This window comes from Parasteatoda tepidariorum, chromosome 10 (genome assembly GCF_982258835.1).
Source record: "Parasteatoda tepidariorum strain Cologne lab strain chromosome 10, Ptep-v5.0, whole genome shotgun sequence".
NCBI lineage: Eukaryota > Metazoa > Arthropoda > Arachnida > Araneae > Theridiidae > Parasteatoda > Parasteatoda tepidariorum.
In genome coordinates this window covers 54789628-54816793 of record NC_141764.1, presented here as the reverse complement: position 1 = coordinate 54816793, position 27166 = coordinate 54789628, and the positions used below count along the sequence as shown (strand labels likewise).

General features: G+C 27.6%; 1 protein-coding gene across 6 annotated transcripts in view; it reads left to right on the top strand.

Moving 5' to 3' along the window:
* The window catches only part of LOC107452990 (cell adhesion molecule Dscam1), a 308431-nt gene that overhangs the window by 157722 nt on the left and 123543 nt on the right, over positions 1-27166 (top strand). For all 6 annotated transcript variants that reach the window (XR_015429856.1, XR_015429858.1, XM_087153625.1 and 3 more), the window contains 3 exons: positions 5487-5606; positions 10436-10609; positions 16741-16888. Coding sequence is in view for 4 of the 6 variants with exons in the window: in XM_087153625.1 (XP_087009751.1) it covers positions 5487-5606; positions 10436-10609; positions 16741-16888 (442 nt within the window). In the remaining 2 variants the exon portion in view is untranslated. The remainder of the gene's footprint in view (positions 1-5486; positions 5607-10435; positions 10610-16740; positions 16889-27166) is intronic.

The following is a 27166-nucleotide window of genomic DNA, read 5'->3' as shown; positions in this document are numbered from 1 at the left end:
ACAGATCACAGATTATTTCTTTGCTAGAATTGTAAGAAACAACATAGTAACAGAAAAAAACATTATTAGTAAATAATATAACAAAATATATCATAATAGAGTCATAGTGTTCCTCCAAGCAATATGCTTGACATAAGGTAAAATTATGTTTAACAATTGAAAAAAAAAGTGTTAGCTAACAAGTTTGCATTTAGATTGCAAATATTTTTTTTCTGTTTTATAAAATCATCATATATAATATTAATACAGTTTCCTTTCAGATAGAGGGAAAAAAAGAAAATATTCGTTTATTTTCTTTCAAGAAACAGAAATTTAAACTCTGTCAAAATGATGGCGACACTCCAGTAAACTCGATCTCAGTTTTAAAGGAGAAACAATACTTTTATTTTTCGCTCCGTTAAAATTATTATTCGAAGAAAACATGAATTTAAATTAAGTTATTACCTATAAAAAATCATCCATCTTTTTAGCATTACAAAAAATTCTATTTCAAGAAAATTAGGTAATATAAAAGTTGATGAATCGTATTTTTCAAAATATTGCTTTATTAAAGTTAGAAAGCTGTTGAATATTTTCTTAGTTTATAATAATAATGCTTTGGACTATTATGTCATTAAAAATCGTAAAACGAGAAATAAAAACCAGTTATAAAGTTTCAGTAATTTTTTTTCACTTTATTATTATAAAAAGTTACAAAACATTTGAATAGTTTTGATCATATTTTTCCTATGGATTTAAACTATTACAATTTATGCTTCAAATCACACATTGTATTATATTACAAGTTTAGTAAATGCAGACTATCAATTCACTGATTATAAATTGCTTTTCACTGATCAAAATAATACAGTCAGTTTATATTAGAGTTCAAATTTTCTCCCCCCTTAAAGGAAATAAGTGATACATTTGTTTTTGAAAGTAATAAGTTATTACGCTAATTTATAAATGTAACTAAGAATATGTTTAACAATGCTCTTCGTAATATAATACTCAATTAAAACAATTTAATTGAGTATTATAATACGAAGAGCGATCTGTATAGTTAAATGTTTAACAATGATATCTACTGAGATTAATGCAATTATAAGGGCGATGCGCTGTTATTCTGTTATGGGAATCTGGTAATATTTTAACCAATTCAAAAACTCATCGTCCCAAAGATAAATCAATGTAATGTAAAGTGCGAAAAAAAATAGACCACCTTGAATAACTGATGATCTAACGATCGGATATTCACGTTCTCTGACTTAATCTTAATGGTTTGAGGGGTGAGCTTAAATATGTTAATTTATTAGCGCAGACGATACTTTAAGTTCTGAAATCGAGCACGAAAATGCACTTTCTCTAAATAAATATACCTTTTTCTTGATAAGTTGTTTTTTTTAATCCCAAAATATAGAGGGAAAGCCATAATCTGTAAAATTTTGTGCAACTAGTTTTAAAAAGAAAAAAGTTGAAATTTAGGCTCCTTAAGGTAAATTTCAATATTTGCGTATTTTGTTATGGGAGTCTAGTAATTTTTGGCACAATTCTAAATCTCGTTGACCAAAAGATAAATCAAAGTATTTTTAAGTGCCCCCAAAAAATATTAAAAACAAAATAAGCAAAAAAACCGACTATCCTGAATTACTTATGATCTAATAATCGAATCTTCCCGTCCTGGGACTCAAATCTTAATTGCTTGAGGTGATGATCTCAAATGTGCTAATTAATTAGTGCAGACGATATTTTAAGTTCCGTAATCATACAAAAATCGTACTTTCTCTAAGTATTACCTTTTTCGGTGGATTCGCATTTCTGACCCCCCAAATAAAGAAGACAGCAGTAATCTGGGAAATATGGTCCACTTAATTTGACGAGGAAAGCGATACAAAATTTGGACAACTTAATATGAATTTTCCTTTCCAAAGAAATTGCCATTTAAGAAGTAAATTCTAGTTAATATAGCTAAAATTGGAAAAACTAGGTAGGTGACATTTTCATAGAGACTATAATTAGGGTAAGAGAAAAAAGAGTGGATGGATTCCGAACTATTTTATTACCAATTTATTAGAAGACGGAACTAATAATTCTTAGTTTTATTTCATTTTCCACTGCCTAATTTGAAGCTGAAAATCATGTATACATACTAAAGTTATTAGTTACGCTAAGATTAAAGTGAAAGCAAAAACAATTTTGTTACATTAAACAAACCTATTTTGATGCAACCAAATTTTCCATGATTCATAAAAACCTCTAAAATGTCACTTGCCTACTTCCTTCCCTAAAATCTTCACTTTTGTCGGCATATGCCTTTCATTTTTGTGCATGACTTTGTAGCATTATTCAGTGCTGATAAATAATTTTTTATTCACTGCGTACGATGAAGAGATATTCAGCTAGTTAAGTAATAAAAAAACTGCAAATTAAATTCAAAAGTTATCTTTCTCGTAGAAATATCTTTGAATACTGGAGCTTCAATATTGTGTTTGAAAATTTTTTAATTCGAATTGATAGTTACAGAGAAATGATGAAAAATTGTCTTTAAGAGGCTCTCTGTATTTTTCTACATGAAATTTCAGGACCATATTTTTTATACTACTACCCTGCATTTTCTTGTTTAGGATCTAAATACATCCGAAAAAAATGCATAATTATTCAGTTTAAAAAAGCTTTTTTTTTACATTTGCTTTCCTAATTTAAAATAATTAATAACTTCATAACTAACTGAATAACACTGGGATTTATTTTATATTCACTTTTTTTTTATTTTGCATGAGATTTTTTAATATATCTTAGATACTTTTAATTCTAAAGCTGCAATCTATTTCTCTTTCAAACAGTTTTTTTAAACATTTTTCGTCTATTTTTTTATGAATTGTTACAATAAATTTCCCGAAGAATTAAGCCACATAATCAGCATTAAAATTGCTCTCACTTACTATGAACTGTTTCTTTGCACGATTTTGATTAGGTAATAATGAGGAAGCCCTTTAATCGCGCAAGACGACAGTTCCGACGGTGTTTTCCTATGCAAAATTAATCCAAACGATGTACCCTAACTTTCCTAGAAGTTTGTCGCAACTCTTATACAACCCCCTGTTATATGAAAATATTTACCCCGACCTGCCCCAATTGAGGGCATACGGGTATACCCCCTGTTATATATAACGTTTTTAAACTTGGTAAGAAATAGATAAACTTGTTAAAAAATGGACTAAAAATGTCATTAAAAAACGGTATTTTTACAAGCAAAATTGGTTAAAGATTTTAAATTCCCACTCTTGAATTAGGAAATATCAAGTACTTGCATAAATGCAACAAAGATTTGTAAACCAATGTAATGATCATAGCTAAAGTTAGTCTCTCAAATTAAGTTTGTTTCCTAGTACCTGAAACTTTTTTGTTTATGTTGCACTTTATTTTTTAATACTTTATATTATTGTAGCCATATTTCTCCATTACTAATTAACATAAGCTAAATATTAAAAAATTTAAAATTTGAACAGTTTACTTAGTTGATCTCTAAAGTAAATGCTGTTAAATTGGCTGATATTTTAAATCGAAAAGTTTCCAAATCAACCTTAAATGGCTCTACATATGTTAAACATATCAAAACAATAATACGAAATTATTTTTCCAATCACTTACACAAATTATACTTAGAGTGATAAAGCATTACGCGATTCTTTTGAAATTAACATAAGCGAATATTAAAAAGGAAAATCAACAAAACTTTAAATGCAAATTTTAATCAGTGTGTAAATTTTAAGAAAGACATATTGTCCATCTTCTTCCAAAGTAACACCTGAAATATTTGTTATATTATCTAATTACTCCTGCTTATAAAAGAAATTTGATTTATTTAAAACATGCATGTTCATCATTAGTTTATAAAATAAATATTCAGCACACTAACTGTATAAATACAAAATCGAATTTTCCTTACATTTTATTAAGTTAGTCGAGTTTGTATATCACTAGTTAGGAACGAACTCTGCAAATACATTTCATCTAATTTGATTTTAACGTTAGGTCTTGTAAGCTCGAATTGTGAAGTTGACGAGAATCAGATTTTAATAATTAAGTTAGCAGCAGTGGCTGATATGTCTCATTTATCTATCTTAAATGTTGTCGACACAGAACTTTTTTGTTTCCTATTCGAGAAAGCCCAGAAGGAGAAAGACAAACAGGAATAGAATAAATAATTTTCTAGAATAAATCAATTTCTAAATAAAATTCTAATAGAATCATGTTCTAATATTCTCTCAATTTAATCATTTTTCCACACTGTTGTTTACATTTTTAACAAAACATGATCCTAATGCGTAAATATTCTGATGTTTCTTACATAAGTTTAATTATAATAGTCTTTTCATTATTGCATTAATCTTAACTAATTAAGGGTATTATTATTAATAAAAATTCTAATTAGTCATGATAAATATTGTGAAAATAATTAAAAATAATTCATAAATTAATTTAGTTTCTTCTTATATTAGTTCATGCAACTAAAAAACTAATGACACCAACAGAAATTTTTAAATAAAATGTGTTGTTCAGTAAAACATTAACGAATTTATATAGCTTAGTTTGCTACAATTGGGTATTTATAATTTGAGAAGAAGTAAAATTATTTTGCCTAACCACGTGATTTAAATCAGATATAACTGGATATCTGAAAGCGATATCACGCTTGTGCGTTGAACCCTATTTGCTACTAAGGAGACAAATGCCACGATTTACTTTCGATGACGTCACTTGAAAGTATTCAATTAAAAGCCATAGCACACAATTAGTTTTAATTAGCATAACCTAATCTAAAGATATCTGACGTATCGAATTAAGATATGTTATTAGTAGAAAATATTTAACGTGTGTCTTGATGATTGAAAGTGTAATTGCAATAAAGTAATTTTACTACCTAGTTAAACAACGTGAAAAAAAGCTCGAAAACCGTGTGCAAAAATGGATATAATATAATTTCAGCTTTTTTTAAAAAAAATTTTTTTAAGTGTTTAAGCAACAAATGACATTAAAAGAATAAAGATATTCACGTATGTAAAGTGGTTCATTACTCAGGACTGAGGAACACGTTTGAATAAGATAATAAAAAGAAGGGAGATATGTTAGTACCTCAGTATCTAAACGCCATAAGTGGTGATAACACATCAGTGTCTAAACCCTAAAAATGATGTTAACACCTCAGTGTCTAAACCCTAAAAATGGTGTTAACATCTCCGTATCTAAACACCAAATGGCATATTTTAAACACTGAGGAAGATTCTTGTCTACAAATCTGAAACTATAATGTGACCATTTCTGTGCTTGATTTTTTCTTTGCTCACGGCGTTTTTCATTTTTGTCTATGCAGTACAAAGCATACCCTATCCTTTCGGGTATTCTGTTATTAAAGTACTTTTAATTATTATGGAATATTAATAACGATTTTTATTAATATATAATTCTATTAATACATACACTAAGCTTTTTACTTCGAATTTCAGTCCCTCCTAAATGGAAAACAGAACCATCTGATAAATCCGTAATTATGGGTCAGGCAGCCATGTTTGATTGCCAGGCTACTGGTTATCCTGATCCAGTTATTCGTTGGAAAAAGTCAATAGGTAAGTTTTCTGAAATTATTAGTTTATTTATGCTAAATTCTTTTTAAAATACACTAATTATCTACAGTTACCTAAAAAATAACTGGTACTGCCATCTGGTGTGTAAAATGAGAAATAAAATGCTTTCTTGGCAAAAGAAATGAATTAGTTTTATTCTTTTTGGCGCGTTACTACTGAACAGTCCTGCTCGGAAATATCACGGGAGCGAGAAATAGAGGGCAAAACCTCGCCCCCTCATTTTCATGGGAGCGAGAAAGAAGGGGTTAATTCATACCATGCTTGCTTATGAGAGAATGATGGGATAAGTTTTGATGAACAAATCGGTATTAGGAATACCGAGCAACGTATTTAAACCTTAAAAATATCAGTATGCATCAACCTTCAACCTTAAGAGTATCAGCAAGCTGAGCAATATGGTTCATATGCATTCGATCACATTTATTGAAAAACATAGTTTCTATAAAATAATTAACATATTTGCTGGATTGGAATGTGTGAATTATTGCTCATTACACGGTTGCTCAGTAATCTCTAATGCATGTGTGCGTTTTAAAGAAAACCTGCATTTAATATTCCATACACTAATGCAGTAGAATTTTATGAAGGTTCGTTGTTCAGTATACACTTGCGTGGAATTTCTTCTATTAGTGTCCTTTAAGATTGAAGGTCATTACCCGGTATTTTCTGCACTGATAGTTTTTCCAATTAATGTTACGTGTGAAATTCTCACCCGTGCAAGGGAAAGAAATTGCTGAATGAGGACACACGAGTGGCGAAATAAATGTGAAAACATTATAATAGTAGAAAAAAATGTCCTTTTCAATTTATTAATCATGAAATGACTTAATGTTTTGCCTTCGGCAAGTAAAACTTTACAAGACTAAGTTTAGCGAGAGGATTAAAAGAATTGAACAATGTTGTTTTTAACAAGCCTAAAGGAAAATTGGAGCACATTACTACCGTAATAATAACTTCTAGAAGTACCAAAAGTGATGACGAAAAAACAATAATAATTTTATTTTTTTAGTCCCTTCGAAAAACGTTGGTTATGGAAATTTTGTTTCATTAATTGCTTTTTATATATATCTACATTTTTTGCCATTGATTTTCTAAAAAAATAATGATAAAGAAAAAATATGTTATCCTTTACTTGTAAATATAATTTACTAATTCAAAAAGGATATTTAAGAGTATCTTTAATAAAATGGTTGTTTTTTGTTGAAACTTAAACAATCAACGAATAAATTAGAATCTATTTTTAACGAGAAAATTTTTTGAAATCTCTATTGCGTACTTCTACAAAATATCTAAGCAAACAATGTTAAATTTCTTTTCAAATGGCTTTAACTTTATGTAAAACATTTTCTAGAACCATGGCAAAATCTAATTAACATTTGAATTAACTCCCAGAGCCGTTTAAAGAATAAAAGAATAAAAAAGGAACCATATTTCAATAAACTACAAAAGCGGTCAATGTTACTTTATAAATGGTTTTGAAGAGAATTAGCTCTAGGAAGACTAGTACAACAAAGCTGTAATAAGTGTCGGCGTAAAACTAATAATTTGGCTTCATCACTTCTGCTTGTTAAGTAATTATATTTTGGCGCAAATTGTGCCCACAAATTAGCATTTTTCAGTGTTGCTGACGTAAACATCATTAGAATTCTTGTTATTGTTGCCAACTTGGCGAATGTTATCAATTCCGAATTTATTATCGAGTTTATTGTGACATATTAAATCTCTTTTGTTATGGTAATGGCCATATGCTTTGCTAAATGGATTAAGCTTTTATGGAAAGCATTATCTAAATTTACTGTAATGATCAAAGCACTTAATTGTCAAAACTGAACTACAAAAGTAGGGCAAAGAAAATTAAAACAGATATTGATTAAGAAATTTGTATTGTTGGTCGATTTTATTGTATAGAATAGGGCTATTTTCCTGAAATTTTTGAGAAGTAAACTTTATTTTATATCAATTGTAAAATGCATTATCTTCATACATCGTTTGTTTTTTGTTGTGAAAAAGGATGATATCTCTCCATTTATGTTCTTATCACTTGAGCCATATTATTTAGTTCGATGCACTGTTGCCTTATAGAAACAAGTAAACACTGCACAACTTAATTAAGAGCCTCTTATAATTTAATTAGAGATTTTACTTATATTAACAAAAAGTCTTTACTTCATTAGTATTTTTCATCAAAATACATTTATTGTTAATTTTTTTCTCATAAGATGTTTGCATAGTCAAACAAATCAAATGAAAACCATGGCTACATTGTGTGAACATTAACATCAAAGCAATATTAAATTTGTGAAATAAATTTAAATGTATTAATATAGATTTGTAAAGTATAAACATTAGTTTCGTTATTAATTTTAAATTTAAATATGATTTATAAATAATTTTTGTCTCATTTGCTTTCGAAAAAATATTTACAATTATTAAACTTTTATTTCATTATCTTGAATCAAATTTTGGGATCGTCAGGCATTTTGTAAGTGACATGGTGCTTTAATCTTTTATTTGAATTCAGATTCTTCCGTGTTGGCTTCAAAAACTGAGATTCCTGGAATTTTCTCAATATTTTAAATTAAAATTAGATAAACGCTGAACCTAAAATACTAAATATTAAGAAGTTGAACTTATTTTTAAATTAATTATTAAAAACTCTAATTACCAAAAATGCCGTACCATGCAGGTATCACTTTTTACCTCCATGCATGCCTTTTGGCAGGTAATGCATAAAATGGCAGGTAATACATAAGTTTGTTAGGGTAGCGAATAGTGATATGATATAGCCATGTTAATTTTCTATAATAAAAACTTAGATAAGACTCTTTTTAGTCGGAAGGACGGTCGAAGCCTGAATGAACTTTAGGACACGCGGGGATCATATAAATGAAATTCATTATTACGCTTCGAAAAGTCTTTGTAATATTTATGAGAAATGTAACACTTTTGAGTCTTAGACGTTTGCTATTTATTTCTAAACTATTTGAAGTTTTATATCATTCTTTTTACGATGAAATTTAGTAACACATTGTAATGTTTCCTTTTCTGATAACTAATACATAAATCATTATATTACACTTGACATCATTGGTTTATGCAGACATATTTCTAGCTAGTAATATTTATTCATAGTTTGTTTTATCGGAGGCAATAGTTACGCTCTGAAATTATGCTTTTTTTGGAAAATAATGCACAAATCTTGCTAATTTCAGTAGTTCCAATTTCTTGAGCAAAACTTTCCTTCGAGGAAGCTTTTAATTCATATTTTGGTGATTCCAGACAAACATTGTTTAATATTTGAACTTGTAGTTCATGATTTAAACGCATATTAGCCGCATGTTTGTTGGAGTTGATCATAAATGATACAGCAGGGTCATTTATTTCCCTACTACGTGAGTTTCGCCGATTTTAATAGTGATGGATTAGTGGTTTTTTTGTTAGACAGAAAAACAGTTCTCGTACTTAATGTTTCAAAATTTGAATGAGTAGAAATCACTTCAATTAAGAACGAACAATAATTCACTGAACTCGGCAGTTACGTTCATTAAAATTCTTTGTAGAACAAGCTGAAAGACTCCCGGGGTTATTCTATGACCCCAGTAACTGATAAAACGTCTATTGGGAAAGAAAAATGTGTAAATTCTTTTTAATTACTTACAAAATTCTGATAGTTCGAAACACTCAGCTACTAATTAAAAACAAGTGAACAGGTGTCTATTTTTTTAGGAATCTGAAATTATAGAATGCATGGTGCCATAAAATAACCTCCGCATAAGCTTACGAATTAATTTTACTTAAAATGAGCAAAGGGTTTTATCTATAAATAATTAAACTTTGTTGAACAATTTTATTTTTCTATTAATGAGCTCTACATGTTCTCAGATACGTTTAATAATTTTCCCATCAATAATTACTACGGATTATGCCTCAAAATTGTTAAAACACTATGTCTGCGTAGTAATGTTTAGATGCAAAAAAGTAGCTTATTTAACAAAAAAAAGGAATTTTATGATTTAAAGCAATTAAGAAACTTTAAAATAACGTTTTAAAGAAAAATAATTTTTGCTGAAAAGTTACGGCTAGGAAGGAAGGTTATAAAATAAGAATACCAATATTGACAATTCAAAAATAACAATCTTAAATATACAAGTATCGAGTATGCCTATTACTGAAATTAATAATTATTTTAAGATCATAACAATTTCCGGTTATAAATTTCAAACTGCTGTTTATTTTATAAATAGTTATTTTTAAGTAAATAATATATTTTCAGCATTTTCGTAACTCTTTTATTTCTTTAATATCTAAAAGGAAATCTACCCAACATTTCCTTTTAAAAATAAAGCTTAGGAATACGAAAAAGAGATAATACGATTATATCTCGTCTGACATGAAGAATATGGTAATAGATTTGAAAAATATTTATAACTTGCGATACAATTTACTATAAAAAAGACTCCATTTATGCTATTTGCACAGTTCTTTAAAAATTGTTTATTTAAAGAAGCTGGAGAAATTGCTTATGAATAATTCACATCAAATAAAACTTGACTATTTCTATAAATTTTTATAAAAATCTATACACTTCATCTGCATTCAACGCAAGCAAAATATTTTTTTAGTCTCTTCTCCATGTTGAAGAAATAAATCTTTTTATAGCTTTGTAAACTTTAAGTGTTTAGGCTTTGCTTTTTTTTTTCTTACTTCAACTATACATTACTTTCAGTGATTCAAAATCAAGTGCACTCTTGTCTTTCAAAACCACTAAATAAAGCTTTTTTTCTTTATTTTTCCTATCTTTTTCTTTGCAGAGGGCTCTAAGAGTCAGTTTCAAGTGATCATTAGCAACGAAAATGTTCAAATCTTAGAGAATGGCTCTCTGATCATCAAAGAGTCAACCAAAGAGGACAGCGGACATTACATGTGCCAAGCTACTAATGACGTTGGTTCGGGACTTAGTACCGTCGTATTCCTCAAAGTACATGGTAAAGAACTTGACTTATATTCGGTATTTTGATTGGTGCATATTTTCTGAAGCAGAACTGATGCGTTTTATTAGTTCGAAGTTTTAGTTCCTTTTTTTTGGTTAAGCACTTTTTAAATCTATATTTCGTTTATGCTTTTTTCCCTTCTTTTTAAATTTGAAAGCAGGAATCATTTAAAAAGAACTGAATCATTGCGAAGGGCCATTTGAATTTTTATATTAATATGCTTATGATTTATAATACAGGCTTTAAGTTATTAATGTATCAGTTAGTTAGTTAAATTTGCGTGATATTTATCAGTTAGGGTAGCTTATTAATTAATAAGTAAAATGATTGTTATATTACTAGACCCGGAACAGTGATTAAGACTACCTATTTAGTACTAAACTCAAAGAATTTCTTGTATACCTTTTCTTTTCAATAAGATAAAAAAATTACAGCTTAAATGTTTCAGTTTTACTTTTTTTTCAGTAAAGCATAGCTATTTGTGTTCGCCAAAATATATTACTAACAGAAACCTTTCGTTCCAGATTTAACTATGTATTTGCATATTTTATACAGGCATTATTTAAAATTTAAAGTGATTGATTCATTAGGCATCATCAACTTAGATTAAATGCTGATTCCGCACCACTATTTTTTTTCCTGATCTGTGGGAAAACACAACGTCAGTTCGGAAGGGTTGAAAATATTTTTTTTAATTAAAAATATTATAATTAAAGTTCGATACGTTAATCTTATTCATTGTTGACAAAATTTTTACAGAGTTGTAAAAAATCGCAATACTATTACTGATATCAATGATGCTTTATTAGTTTTGGTTATTCATACTGTGTAAAAAATAAAAATAATGAAAAATTGGTACTAATTGGCTTAAGTGAATATAAAATAATCGAAAGAACATAATATTACTGATGCCAACGATGCCTAATTCATTTAAGTAATAGGTACTAATTGAAAAAAAAATAAAATATCGACTGTACAAAAAGTATAAAACAAAATAAATCGTGCAAAGGTGCAAATTCATTTATAGGAGAAATAAAAAAATCGTTATCATAAGTTTTGACTCATACGTAGCTTTTGACGCATACAGCTAGTAGTAAATAATAGCAATTTTAAAAACAATTTTCAGCATAATGATAGTTTTAAAAGAAGAAAAATGTCGAGAAACTAGCCGCGAAGCGATACACGTGAATACTATATCATGACTTTCTTCTGAGGCATGACACCTTTTCCCCCTTATTTTACTTGACAAGTTTAATGATTAACTAACTAAGTCAAGTCAGGTAAGTAAGTGTCAAGTTAATTAACTTAGACACTTATTTTGATTGTAAATAAAATAATAATTAGATTTTTTTAAAAATATTTCTTTTAAAAAAATTATGGAATAAAATGTAATGATGCTATTGAAACATTTGTTAATCTGTTAGATATGTATGCTGAATTTTTGAAGTCTAATAGGATAGTATAGTAAATGAAAAATCCCAAGAAAATGAAGCAGAAAGAAAAACTTAAAAACATCATTCCCTTGAAATATTTATGAAGGTTGTAAAAATGTGCAAACTTCGAACGCACAAAAATAAGCACTAAATCTTAACGTGCAAGATATGAATGTCAGCAAGTCTTGGGAATAGGAGCCTATGTAAACAACTCTTGGGAATTGGTGCCCCATAGGTGCCCATGAAAAATTTTCTCAGTAGTTTTTTAAACTTTTTTAAGATTATCAAAGCTTACGTAGTGTTTAATACATTATATATATATATATATATATATATATATATATATATATATATATATATATATATATATATATATATATATAAGCATTCTTTTTCTTTGTCAGGATTTAAAAAAATATATATTGCAACTTAAAATTAAGTAAAGCTTTCATTAAAATTAAACAAAATATTATACGCAGGTGTATCCCTTTACTTTTAATGATACTTTATTATAAACCAAGCCTTTCAATAAACTTAGCATGCATCATTTACTGTTGTAAATGTAAAGACAGTTTTCGTACACCATTATCATTAATGATACGTTTAACTTAAGCACCTCCTGTTTCTATAGAAACAAGATTAAGCAAAACCAATCAATAATGCCGATCCTAAGCCATAAATATTCTTTCTGACATATGGACAAATACCTATACTTAAGGTAAACGACTCATCGAATGTGTTAACATAATTAATTTAACCCTTCCAGTTTCTCACTATAAACAAAAAAACATTTTTGTTATCGAAATTCCTTGACTTTCTTTGTTTAACTTTTACTCTTCTGTTTGCTTGTAAAGATGTTGAAGGATTAATTTGGTTACGTAGGAACTTATGAAGAGGCCATACTTAATGAACTACCGACTCTAATTTGAAAGAAACACAATATTTAATGAAGAATTTTTTAAGCTGCTTCCAAACAAATTATTTGCCATTGAAAAAGTATAATAAGTTTTGAACTATGCATTCAGAAATAATATTTTAGCTATATTTTAATCAGTAAAAGTCCCTGTCCTTTTTTAAATTATTCTTATTTGAAGAAATTTATTTTCTCTGTTCATAGAATAAGCAAATCGCCAATGTTCTCAATGAACATATTACGCCTAACTGCCGTAGATGCAATAAATGTATTTGAGTTTCTTTGTCTTTCTTAAAAGCAACGTAATTAAATATTTATTGCGACATAGAATCATTACTCTACTCTCAGAAAAAGTAAGTTCAAAACTACCTAGGTCTATGGGAACACCAAAAATCTCATTATTTTTTTAACGAACAGCTTTGGAATTTATTTAGTAAAATTAACAACAAAATATAGTCCTATAATATGTAATAAAACTTAGTTAATGTCTTAAAATTTAGAAATTTTATTATAATAATTTAGAGCATGGCATAAGAACCATTGATTCGCTTAAATTTACTTTTGTACTTTTTACTAAATGCGTGGCAAAATGTTATTTTGGAAACCTGAATGTTTGGAAAAATATGCACATGAAAATTTCCAAAGGAATAATTTGAATGTCGTATATTTTGGGTTTTATAGCCAGAATTATGGCTTGTTTCACCAGAAAGACAGTACGGTAATTTTTCTGGACTTTTGTAGTTCTTCTATGTATGTTGTAAAAAAATAGCTCTATGTTTAACAAACATATAATACAATACAATATAAATACATACAAATATCTATCTATCAATCAATCTATATATATATATATATATATATATATATATATATATATATAGAGAGAGAGAGAGAGAGATCAGATCAGGTACTTCATCAATAAAGCTTTGAGAAAATTCCATTGAAGCATTTCTCCATTCTTAGCTCTTTCAAAGTAAAAATGAAATAGTAAACAAGTAGCAAAAAAATATTTTCAAAAGAATTCTCTAAAAAAAAGTTGGATTTTATTTTTCACATTTTGTCGATCGATTTCTATTGGACAACACCATATGCGCTATAGAAGATACCGCTTTTATTTTCATCATCAAAGTTCTTGTGAAATATCGATCTCCTTCAGACTTCAGTAAAATAATTTTACAGCTGAACAAGCTTACAAGTGGTTATTACTTTTTTCCCCTAATAATTTCATTATCACGCTTTGCTTTTAAAAAAAAATATCTCTGAGAAACAGTATATTTGTGTAGAAATATGATATCCCCTTTAGTAAAAATATATTAATTTTTTTATCAAAATGGGAGCGAAAGAAGGAGTCAATTTATTTTTTATGAGTTGGTGCATTTAAAACTTTTTTTAATCAATAAACTCAGCCAAGTGATAAGAAATCCGATAAAAGCTTTGATTTGAATACAACAGAAATTTAATTTATCAAGGTCAATAATTGACAGTGGAATTCATTAACATTCATTAACATTGCTGAAAAATATATCTAATCGAGCTATGAGATATAAAAAAGAACCAGTTTTCAAAACAAGTATGGAGATTCTTTTTCTCATCTTACAAACACTTTCAACCATTGTTAAACTATAAAACAGAAAAAATCATCAAAAATATGGCCATTGTTATTGATACTAGTAAAATCATTAGAAATCGATACCGCTGATTAGCGTTAGCCTATATCCTAAATATTCCAGTCTAAATATACTATCATAAACATCTTATTTTTAAACAATATCCATTTTTACTACTAGTGCTTTTTGTGGTTTTCCTTCTATAAAGAAATAAACGAGTTATTTTTATTTAAAAAAATCGTCCTGGAAACGCTATCAAAAGAACTGAACTTTTCATTGTCTAAATAAAATCCCTAGATTAAGTATTCAGTCAATGATGAAATAAACTGAATTTTTTTTTTTTTAGGTTTTGAGTTTTTAGGTTTATCGGTTAAAAACTATAATACAGAAAAACCGAGCAAAATTTACATTTCGTTTTGCTTTCTGCAGCATTACATTGTGCACAACAGGGATTGGATTCAGGGGACCATTTTTTGATTAAATATAAAAGTCAACGTAAAGGAATTTATCAAAAAAGTTATATCGCGATATTTATTTGCATTGCCACTAAAGCTAACCACTTAGAAATGGTTGATGATTTAACTACAGATGCGCTAATAGCTTGTTTAGAAAAGTTTTTCTTTAGTTTAACTAGATTTTCCAATTATTTTTTCTAAATTTTATGTCAGTAAAAAATAGCAAAATTAACTACTTCTTTGAAGCTTACAGCGGGAAAATAAAATAAAAAACACATTACTTTAAATACTTTTGATCTAATGATAGGATTATCACGCACTACTGTACGATTTTAATGATTCCATATACTAAAATTGAACGTTTGAATGTATTTTGGGATACAATATTTTAGATAATGAAATAAAATACAAGAATGTACTTTCTTTGAATAAACATGCCTTTCTTTCGGCGGAATTGGAATCATGAATCTCAATATATTGACGGTGAAGGGGGAGTTGACGTTGACTGCTTAAAATTTCCACTTGTTTCTGAAGTAATTCAATTTTAGTCAATAATTCTGAGTTGTCGAAGCAATTTTCTTCGGAATATTGTGTATTGTTGTCATTATTTGGCGATTGCATGCGAGGAGTTAAAAGTTCATCTAAAGTTCCATCATCTGTTCTTTTTATATTATCATTAACTATACGCGATATTAAGTCATTTTTATTTCCATTGGGCGAAAGATTTCTTAAACGCAAGTCTGATTTTAACTGGGTGACAGTTAAATGAGTCAGTCGTTCCACATTCAAGGCATTCAAAACAGAATTCACGTCTGTTGACATCTTGGCGAGAAAAGTGCAGCGAATCTGTTTTGGCGATGTATGTTTGGCGAGAAGAAATCAGTATGTAATGGAATCCAATTTTCAAATTTTTTTTCGGTTAAATATGTTATTTTTTGTCAAAATAGGTTTACCTGGGCGAATTTCAGCCAATGATGAATACTTTTTTGCTTCGTTGGCAGTCAAAATTTCATGGAAAGAATTTAAAATGTAGCGATAGAAGAAGTTCGATGTTCAAAGAAGAAGTTGTAAAAAGGTTCTTTTGTAAAAAGACGGCTGCGCCATATAAGATAAAGTTGAATGACAAGGAATTTAATTAATATGCAATACAGTAAATAAGCGAAGAGATATTTTATAAAAGCATTTAATGAAAAATAATAACAGCGAAATATATGCGTTTGCGAAGCGTTCTATTTACATCTCTGAATGTTGCCACCTTTTTATATGAAAGTCAAAATATTCTCTGCTGTAATAAAATTAGACTTATGCGAACCTTACATAAGAAAGGTTAGTAATCAAATTACTTTCATGATAAAATAATAGAGTAATGAATTATACAAAGCCTCAATAGTATAAATTCAACTTCGTCAGCAAAAGTATATTCTTTATTTGAATTATTATTTTCGCTAAGCACAGTAACTTATATTCAGCTCTATATAATACTTTGGTCAAAAATTGTTGTAAGCTTGTCATTAAAATTCAGATACAGAATATTGTACTCAAATTTTTAAAAAGAAAAAAAAGAAATGCTGGAAAGAAAAAAATTGACTTCATATTGCTCGCCAGTAATTATTACGTGCAAAATTCCCGCGTGTTAGTAATTGTTATGTGTTGCTCTTAATGCTCTATGTTTATTTGATATGCATAATTACTTGTAATTTACATTTTATTCTTACAGTGGCTGCTCACTTCAAAGAAAAATTTAAAGCATTAACATTAACGAGAGGTCAAAGCGCTACTTTGGCGTGTAGAGCTATGGGAGAGAAACCATTAACTGTTACCTGGAGTAAAGACAGACTTCCTTTCAATCCGTCCTTTGAACCTAGGTAAGTCAATTTCAGGATCTGATTTCATCCGAAAAATAATTTAAATAATTTATTTGGCTGTTACCTCTACCATGTGAGCATTACTTTGGTGTGTCTTGAGTGAATTTTAAAAAAAATACAGAATTACAACAGAAGGCTTAAAAATTTTGAGGATGCTTTAATTTCTAGTACGTTTTATTTATATTTGTAAATAAGAACTTACGTTAAAGAGGAGTCGAATACCAATAATGCTAAAACTGATCTTTTGAGATGTGCCTTTTCCCAGAATTTAAACAGGATATGCTTCAGCCTTTCTTTCACAGATTATTTTCATACACATGCTTACAGTGTGATAACTGTTATTACATATCTTCGGCAGTAATTCTTTTTAATCATTCATTCAGTTTTCACCATTTCTCATCCTTCATCGAAGTTTAATCATTTTTGAGCGAATATCTTTAGTAACTCAAAAATTATTCCTGTTAACTCTAAAACATTATCACAACATGCAACTAATATAATTTCAATTACCCCCAAGAAATTTCAAACTGATATCCTAAGTAGTTTCTTAGAAAGGGTAGATCGGTAAAGGCTACTAAATATTGATATATAACCTCAATATTGATATATGGCTTACCAAATCCCTTAATTAAATTTTTTAAAATTTGTGGCAATCTGTAACTTTTAAGTGCGCTAATGCCCTTACTTTTTTGTTACATCTTTAGATTCGTAAATGATTCTGCTTTTATGTTTAGCAGTACAAGAAAGGTTGAGGTGCGCAGCATTTTAAATAAGATCTAAATTACTTGTGCAAATAAAAAAAAGATTTGTTAACTTTTTTAATTTATTAATTGGAATTTAATTACTATTGCAATAAAAATATCCAATATTAAAGCATATATTCTTCTTAGGTAAAGAAATGTAACACTCAGATCATTCTGGAAGTTTTTTTACTACTAAAAGAAAATCAATTATTACGAAAACTATAGAAAATATCCCGTTATCTATTATAACCATTTGATGCAGAATTTCCGTTAAACACATTTTCATACTTTTTTTCATTATTTTGTATTAATTTAGATCACAATAAGTAAAATAAATAAAATTTAGAATTTCACTAATTTATGGTTGTGAAAAACAGCATGAAATATCGGTTTTTTTTTGCTATCTTTGCTAAATGTAAAATCTTCCTGAATTTTTTCTTTTAAATTTGCACTTATTTGCAGTTATTCAGGTCTAAATGAGACAATAATTCATCATTGAAATTTCCTTAATTTACAAAACTAATCATAGACAAATTTTTGAATATGAATGAAAAAAAATCAAGCTATTTTGGGGGGATTTTATTTTTCAGTACAAATATAATTTTGATAATCTAACACGTATTTTTTACTAACTATTAGGCAATTTTTTATAGTTAAAATATACCATAATATATTTCTGCTTGTAAATAGAGCGTCAGAAAAAATACATAATAAAAGGGACATCAGTGTCCCCTTCTGTGTCAAAGAGTTAACCAGTTGTTTACAGGATGCCATTCTTTTGGCACTAGTTTTGATTATTACTTGGATGGTGAATAATAAGGCCATTATAATTACCAGTGGAAAAGAATGATGTTTGAATTTTTTCCGATTTGGCATTCCTATAGGTCGCCTTTCCCATCAAAGAAACCTTGATTACTGCACGCATCATAAGTAATGATTTCCTACCAAGCGGAGAAAAATGAGTTTTTCAAACCGTCTTCTGGATAAATTATATTCACTTTATTTACCACAATGTATTAAGAAACTTTTTCTTTAATACCATAGGTTTCATAAATGTCATCTTTGATTGTTAGAAGTGATTAATTGAAAAGTTTAAAATTTCAATGTATAAAGAAATGGCACAAAAGCATTAATTGGTGCCACTTGTGTGAGGCTTACGCCTTATTTTAAAAAAATGCATTCAGCTTGGAAAAATTTTCTAAAAAAATTATAAAATGTTAAGTTTAATATGAATTTACTTAAAGCCATAGCTTAATTCTTAATTATTAAAGTTTTCTTCCGTGCGATTAAAAATAACATTTCTTCGAAGCTTTAGAAATCTAATTTTATAATCATAAGCTTTTTTAAAGGAATCGGTAAACTTATTCCTTTGAAAATCATAACCTTTTACTGTAACAAACAAATATTTTTCATTAAATAGAATGTTTTAAGGATCATGGATAAATAAAAACTATTTGCAATTGCTAACAAAGATACCTTAAATAGAATTATAAGTTTTTCATTATTTTTCATGTTTCAAGTACATTTGGAAATCTCAAGAGCATTTTTGAACCTTTTAGGATAGAATTTTATACTCGAGGATTAGACTTTTTAAAATATTGATTCTTTGAAGGAAAACCGCTAAACGGAATTAAGATAATAAAATACATTTGCAATTAGTTCATTCACAATGAAGAAAATTCTTAAGCAAATAAAATCTTTTGGAGTTTCTTAATTTCCTACTTTTATCAGAAATAAAAAGAATGAGACTTGATTAAAAATAATTCTAAATCAAGCATTTAAAGAAAGATTATATTTTAGAAACTTCAAAACAATATATATATATATATATATATATATATATATATATATATATATATATATATATATATATATATATATATATATATATATATATATTGCATAATGATTAATCTTTTGCAATTTAAAACGAACATTTGATATTTAAAAGTAAATACCGAAGAACACAATTTTGTAGATGGTTTTAGAATATTTTTTTTTAAAATTAGATTACGATATTAATTTATACAATGTCATTCAAGTGTGTTGCGCATTAATTTATTTGACTCTAAAATGCGTAAAGAATTAATCAACATAATTTTCAGACCTTGCGGAAGAGAATTATTTTGATTAATTCTGCAAGAAAACTTCTTCGTATTTAAAATTTACAAAAAAGTTCGTAATACTAATAAATTTAGTATATTTCAATTTGAAATTAAATCTTTTTTTTTATTAAGCTTCACAGACATACGTATGCGATTTCCAATAATGTGTGTAAATATTAATGCATATATATATATAGTATTATAAGTACCTATATATTGATAATATAAATACCTACTGCAGGGCAGTTTCATAAGTCAGTGATATTGAAATGAAAAACCAATATAAATACCAAAATGCATTTTATTTTTTGACATAATTTCCTTTGATAATGATGCACTTTTACAAAGTTATTTACACTATATTAATAATTTCAAAGAATAAGATTTCTGAAACTCATCAAAATAGTTATTTGTGGCATTATTGATCTCAAAATTTTAAGAATATCTTATTCCACCAAGACTTTTTCTTTTCTTTTTGAAAAAAAGTAGGAAAAAGCCACTCTAGCCCTTCATGAAATTATGGTGGATGAGGGAGAAATTAGTAGCCTAATTCTACCACCTTAAATGCTGCGATTACGGACGAATGAGCTGGTGCTTCATCGTGATGAAAAATACTTTTTTTTCAGATAGGAGGCCGCTTTTATAATTTTGCCACAAAACGGTCTAACAAATCAGCATAATACTACCCGGTGATCTTCTCAGCCAATTGAACCGTTTTTGAGTTTTTCGGAGCAGGTTCATTAGAAAAATCCGCTTCTTAGATCACTTGTTAGAAATCACTCTTCCATTTTTTATGTGTAGTAAAGTATGCAAGTTTCATCAACTGTAGCATAACGGCGCAAAGATTGCTTGAATTGTAAGTGAACTGAAGCGCTTCTGAGGTTAATCGAGTCCGCTTTTGATCCCATATCAGAAATTGCGGCTTACGGATGACTTTTCCATTCCCAAATGATCACTGACTGCACGTTCAATTCATATGTTTACTTTCTTAGACATCTTACGCACTTTAAAACGACGGTCCTCTAATACAATATGAATAATTTGGCTGAATATTTCAATTGGACGTCCAGGCGTTCTGAATCAGTTTTGCTTGTACGATCACAACGATATTCCATAAACTACTCGTGAATTATACCATGTGATGAAACAGAGTCTCGGTGATATTTTCCTCTATTTTCAGTTTTGGTAATTGTTTTCCGTTTAAAAAAATAAGGTATTAACAGCAATTCTTTTCCTTCTCGGTTTCTTCATAGTCTGATTTTTTCCCATTTTTCCTCCTTGTTTTTTTTATTTCTCTATGATCTAAATAAACACGATTATCATTCCCTTTCGAAGCGAACTATTTGAAATAACGTTTGCAAATTTCAATCATAAGTAATTTCACTATGTTTCCACTAATAACGAATCGAATACATTAAATAAAAGAGACACCTTTTTTTGCAATCACATTTTGTAAAGATACAAAATGTTGCATTGTTTTAACAGTTTTCAAAACTGCGTTAAAAGAAATTGAAAAGTTGAAAGGAATTTAACTTTTTGTGTTAAATACCATATGAAGGCTTCAAATATCTTAACTAGTTATTTAACTAGATATATAACTTAACAGATAACTTAACAAATATCTTAATCTATTCTTTATAATGTTCTGACCTACCAAATTTTATTCCCGAACCTCCTGCGTGTCACTGTGTGACATTAATATAAGAGAGTACTAATATCTTTTCTGCTAATAATATTGAAAACAAAACCTATAAACTATTTCTAAAATGAAAAGATGAGTGTACTTCTATGTCTTTAATCAGAAAAATACAATGAAATTAATTTTAAAAAAATTATTAGTTGCATCAACATTTATTCTGCTCTAAATTTTAAAATAATTGGTTTACTGTTAGTTCAAAGGTAAAAATTAGGCTATATTTCTGAAAAGACAAAGTTTAAAAGCCATTCATTTTGTTCATCTTTGTGAATATGTCATTACCAAATCAAAATGGAGATATATTAGCTGTTCATACTAAGAGTACGAACACTAACATTTATTTCTATTTGGCCCTTTTCTGCTTTTAACAGATAGATTATCCATCTTATTTTATCTGCAAATGAAACCGTCTCTCTTAATGAGACTTTGATTAATCTATGCTATTAATAATAAAAAGAACTTTTTGATTCACTACTAATGATGATGAAAATATTGGAAAGTCAGACAATTTATTAACATTCACAGCTTTGTTTCAAGCTCAATTTATTTAGAATTAATTACTATTTGAATCGAACAATGCGCATTTTTTGTTTAAAAAAAATGGTATTTTTAGGTTTTTTGTATAAGTTTTTATAAAAAAAAGATTTAAATTTTTTTTTAACAATTGCAATTGGAAACATGCTCTTTTTTAATCTTAGTAAATAGAATGTATATGGTTATTTAGGATAATAATTCATTAATTAATTTCAAATAATAGTTAATAAATTATTTGTAGAATATATTTAGATATTTATATTGCATTAAATGTAGAGGCGAAGCTCAAAAGGAAATTTCTGTTCATAATTTATCCAACACTATTTATTTCGAAATAAAACTCTTTACACTACAAACATTATCTTAGTTTGAATAGTTTAACGATAACAATTATATCTATTTTAATAGTCAATAAAGCTTTACAGCTTAGCTAATTGTATTCGAAATGCTGCCACCATATTTTGCATTAACAATTAGTTATTGATCCGAATTTATCAGAACATCTCTCCATACCAATTATAGAAAAGAGAATGGCATGCATTAGGAAGAAATTCAAAAGTGTATTTTATGGACCGGGGCGCAACATCGCCTTTTAGGGATTATCTTTGGATGATAAAATATTTATATAATATTAAGATATTAGCGTAATATTAATAAAATGATATTTATATATTATGAATATAAAGTTATGGATAAGAGCCCTTTTAAAAATAATTGAATGAATGTCGCTTTTAATGTCATACATTATTTTTCCAGGATTTATTAACATACAAAAGTAGAAAATCAATTTTCACTAGTCATAATACATATACTCGTAACAAATAAATTTTGTTTAAGTAAAACAAAAGTTCATAAGATAGAACTTAAATTCACATAGAGAAAAGCAAAAATGGACTTTTCTGTATTAAATTAAAGCTTACGAAATTAAAATCAACTAAGTATTATAGTTCTAACTATCTAACTTTATAATTAATTTGCTAAAAGAGTTCATCATAGTTTAAAGCCCAGCGTTTTTAAAGTCAAACATTTTATTTGTGGGATTTATTAGCATACATAAGAGGAAAATCCATTTCCTCAAGTCGTTAATAAAATAAATACTCAAAACCAATAATTTTTATTTAAATAAAATAAAAATATATAAGATACAACTTAAATTCGCAAGAAGGAAAACAAAAGTTGTTGTTTTTTTTTTGTTTTTTTTTTTTTGCATTAAATCATTACTTTAAAAAATTAATCTAACTAAATATTCTAAAACTTGAATTTTTCGTATAAGACAAATATACTTTTCAATTTTTAAAACTTTATAAAATTTACAAAATTAGCTTTGAAAGTATGCAGAAAGAGCATTTTTTTCACTTTATCTAACTTCATAATCGATTTGCTAAAAAGAGTTCATTATAGTTTTAAGCACAGCGTTTTTAAAGTCAAACGTTATTTTTACTAATCCATATCAACCTTTCTTTTCCCCTCAGAAAATCAACTAATCAACTTTTTTTATTCTTTATAAGACGGGAAGAGAACATTTTGTACATTTTATTTTTCTTGCTCTCTTATAAAATCTTTTGGCAAAGAAAATACGCCTTTTTATTTACAAAACTGTTTGTAAACTTTTCTTAGAAAGCTCCTTATCTTATTATCACAAAGTATTAAGTTATTAAGACAGATCTTTACAGAGTTTTAAATCTAACAGTATTTTTTAAATATAGACATATTTCAAAAGTTTATTTTTGCAGTAAAGTAAACTTTATTAATAAGGAATATAGTCAAGAAAATCATATTTTAGAGCCTAATGTTTTGCCCCCAGTTATTTTAATTGTACCAAATAATATAAGTGCACTTATTTAGGAGACGCTGTTTGAAAAAAAAGGAAATAAAGTAAGGTCACAAACTGAATGAAAATAAATTGTTATCACCAGAAATTTCTAAATTAGTAAGAAAATAAATTAGTTTCTTATTGAACTTTACTCACATCCGAAAAATGAAATTGCTATTTATATAAAAAAATTACTGCTTATGCAGCTGTAGCCTTAGCCTTCTTAGTTTTTGTTTTGGTAAATCATTTAAAATGTTTCTGACGAAATAACGTGTACAGAGAAACATTTCCTCAAAAAAAACATCAGATATTGCGTATTGAGGTGTAACATTAATCAAAAACATCCAAAAGACCAAAAAATTGGTTTTATATGCTTTAAGTACGTTTCAGAGCGTACACTACGTCCATGGCAGTGACGGTTTTCTTCTTAGCATGCTCGGTGTAAGTGACTCCCTCCTGGATAACGTTCTCAAGGAGAATTTTGAGAACTCATCTGGTTTCTTCGTAGATGACACCAGAGAAAATCAATTTTTTACACTGCATACATGAAAGAAAATTAAAGATGTCTTTAATTTTATATTTGAAGTGTAAAAAATGAGTTCTCGAGTTTTGCAAGATTTTTTTTTTCTTTTTTGGTGAATGAGTTTAATGGGAAATTCTCCAAAAGAGTATTAATTGTTTTTTCTTATAAAATTGAAGAAACTACTGTTTACCCTTGTTTAATACAAATTTCATAAAAAAAGGAATAAGCTTGGCGTGACTCACTGTTGATAAAAAACGCATTATGTATAAATTATTGAAGAAAAAAATTAACACTATTGATAAAAAAAGCATAATCAGAATAGACCGAGATTGTATACGAGTAAGAAGGCAGTTGAGTTAAATATTTAAGAGTTCATTTTTTGCCAAATCTTACATGATTTTAGCAGAAAATAATATCAGAAATAGTGAAATGCATCGCGTTGTCAATCACGAAGATTACGCATTGTGATGCCTGTGCAGTTTTGTGATATCTTTTTTTTTTAAAAAATATTCAAAATAATTCATTTTCAGGATTTAAAGAATTTGAATATGACTTCTTTTAAATTATGTTTATTTAAAATCAAATTTTGTTATTAAATTAATGGTTTCTTAAGGTTTCAGACATATTTTATTTCAAACGAGATTTAATGCGTCCCGCTACTCCAATATCAAGTCAAAGGAGAAGTGTAAAGATTTCAACAAATATATACATATGCTAAAAAATATTTAAAAAAAACTTTTTTTTAAAAATTATTTTGTTTTTTGCACTCTATATACTTAGCACAGGTGTCACTAAAATCGATTATAATGCAAATATGATATTAGGTGGGTAAAAAATCTATGTAGATCACATTTAATGTATATTATTGTCTATTTTGGTTATAGGTATTGCCCTCTTTTGTTTTCTAAATATTATTAATAGCTGTATTTAAGGGGTTCATTTGGCGGACACTTTAATGAATTTTTTATATTTTTTGGTTCAAAAGAGAACTTTAAAATTAGTATCTAGTCAAAGGATATGTGTCAAGAATTTTAAGAACACATGCATTAACAGAAAAATATTTATAAAGCATTTTAAAATTACGTATTTGTTCTTGTTCTCTATTTGGTTAGCACACTTGTCGTTGAAATCAATGATGATAAAAATATGATATATTAGATCTACTATTGTCTACTAATATATACTATTTCCGTTATAGACATTGCTCTCGTTTGATTTCTGATTATTATTAATAGTGATTGAGAGGGAAAACTGTGATTGAGAGGGAAATTTGGCAGACGCTTTAATGATTTTTAATTATTTTCTAGTTTAAAATAAATAAAATATTTATAAGATATTTTGACCTTGTCTTCTCTATAGTTAGCTCAGGTGTCTTTAAAATCGATGATGGTGAAAGTATGAAATACAATTCGCGATCGCAACGAACTATAGGGGGCGTTGTTGTATGAGACGCTTACCTGCGATTTCCATATGAACAGTCATTCAGTTACTCTGGAGACGTCGTTAATGTAGCGTGTAGCATTGCAACGTTCCTTCTTTAATGTGGCTTATTAAATTTAAAAAAGAAAAATGCTTGATATTCTTTCTTGTACAACCGAAAACAAAATGGTATCTCTTTTTATTAGAGAAGGAATATCCAAAACACATCGGAAAAATATTTGTACATTAACAGAAAAAAATATGTATATTCTTATAAGAGTTAAAACCTAATGCCCGAGAAATAGTATTACTAAATTTAATGATATAACATGAAAGGCCCATTTAAACTTTACATTCTATAGTTTTAAGAATCATATTAGTTCAAAAATTAAAATGAACAAAAAGTATACATAAGCCTCATAATTTTATGAAATTTAATTTTGTAAACAACGTTTTTTGACAACAATTTTTATCAAAAAATTTCAAGTTTCAATAAAAATCATTATTTAGAAACTAAGAAACGTAAAATAAAGAATGCTGACGAAACAAAAACAAAAAAAAACAATTCTTTTTTGTCGCCATTTTTAGTGCTACGAATATTCGTCTTTGGGATTTGCCAAAAACAAAACAAGATGCAATTTTATTTTTTCAGGAGGGAAATATTTTACCGAAAAAACGAAAATGTACCAATTCCCACAACATAAAACTTTATCTTGGCAAACGTACGTTTTGGAAATGTTATTTCATTTGGAATCTTATTCATCAGAGTTCATATGGCGATATGATTGTTTTGAATCTATGCTAAACTCTATATAGGCTCATTTTCCACCGAAATCCAATTAACTATTTTGATTTTAAATAAAGTGTTTTATTTTATGAACTGTCGCAAAAATTTTAAGTGTAGATTGGCGGCACTTAAAAACCGCCAAATCTGTAGCGGCGGTGGCGTTAATACGTCGTAAGTACCGAATTTTTATTCCATACTTTTCTGAATCATATTATTTCAAACATTGGAATATACAAGAAGTATACATAAACACATAATGTTATACCATTTAATTTTTCAAAAGTATTTTGAGAACAATTTTTATCAAAAAATTATAAACTAAAAAACGGAAAATAAAGAATTCTTAGGATAAAAAAGACGATTTTAAGAATTATTAGCATTTAAATAAAAACTTTCATATTGTTTCTTTTTTTATTATTCTTATAGTTCTTAATCAGACGTAAAAAACCATTCTGTAGAGAACCATCATCAAATGAAAAAAAAATATTTACAAGCAAATTTTTTATTGTAAAAATCATTGCACTTACCTGATTTATGATTCCCGGAGAATTCCAAAATGATAAGTTCCTTGTTTGAAAACTTTATTCTCAAATAATAGATACATAGTTTATACCTTCATTACTTTTAGATAACATACTACACAGCAAAATTTTATAAT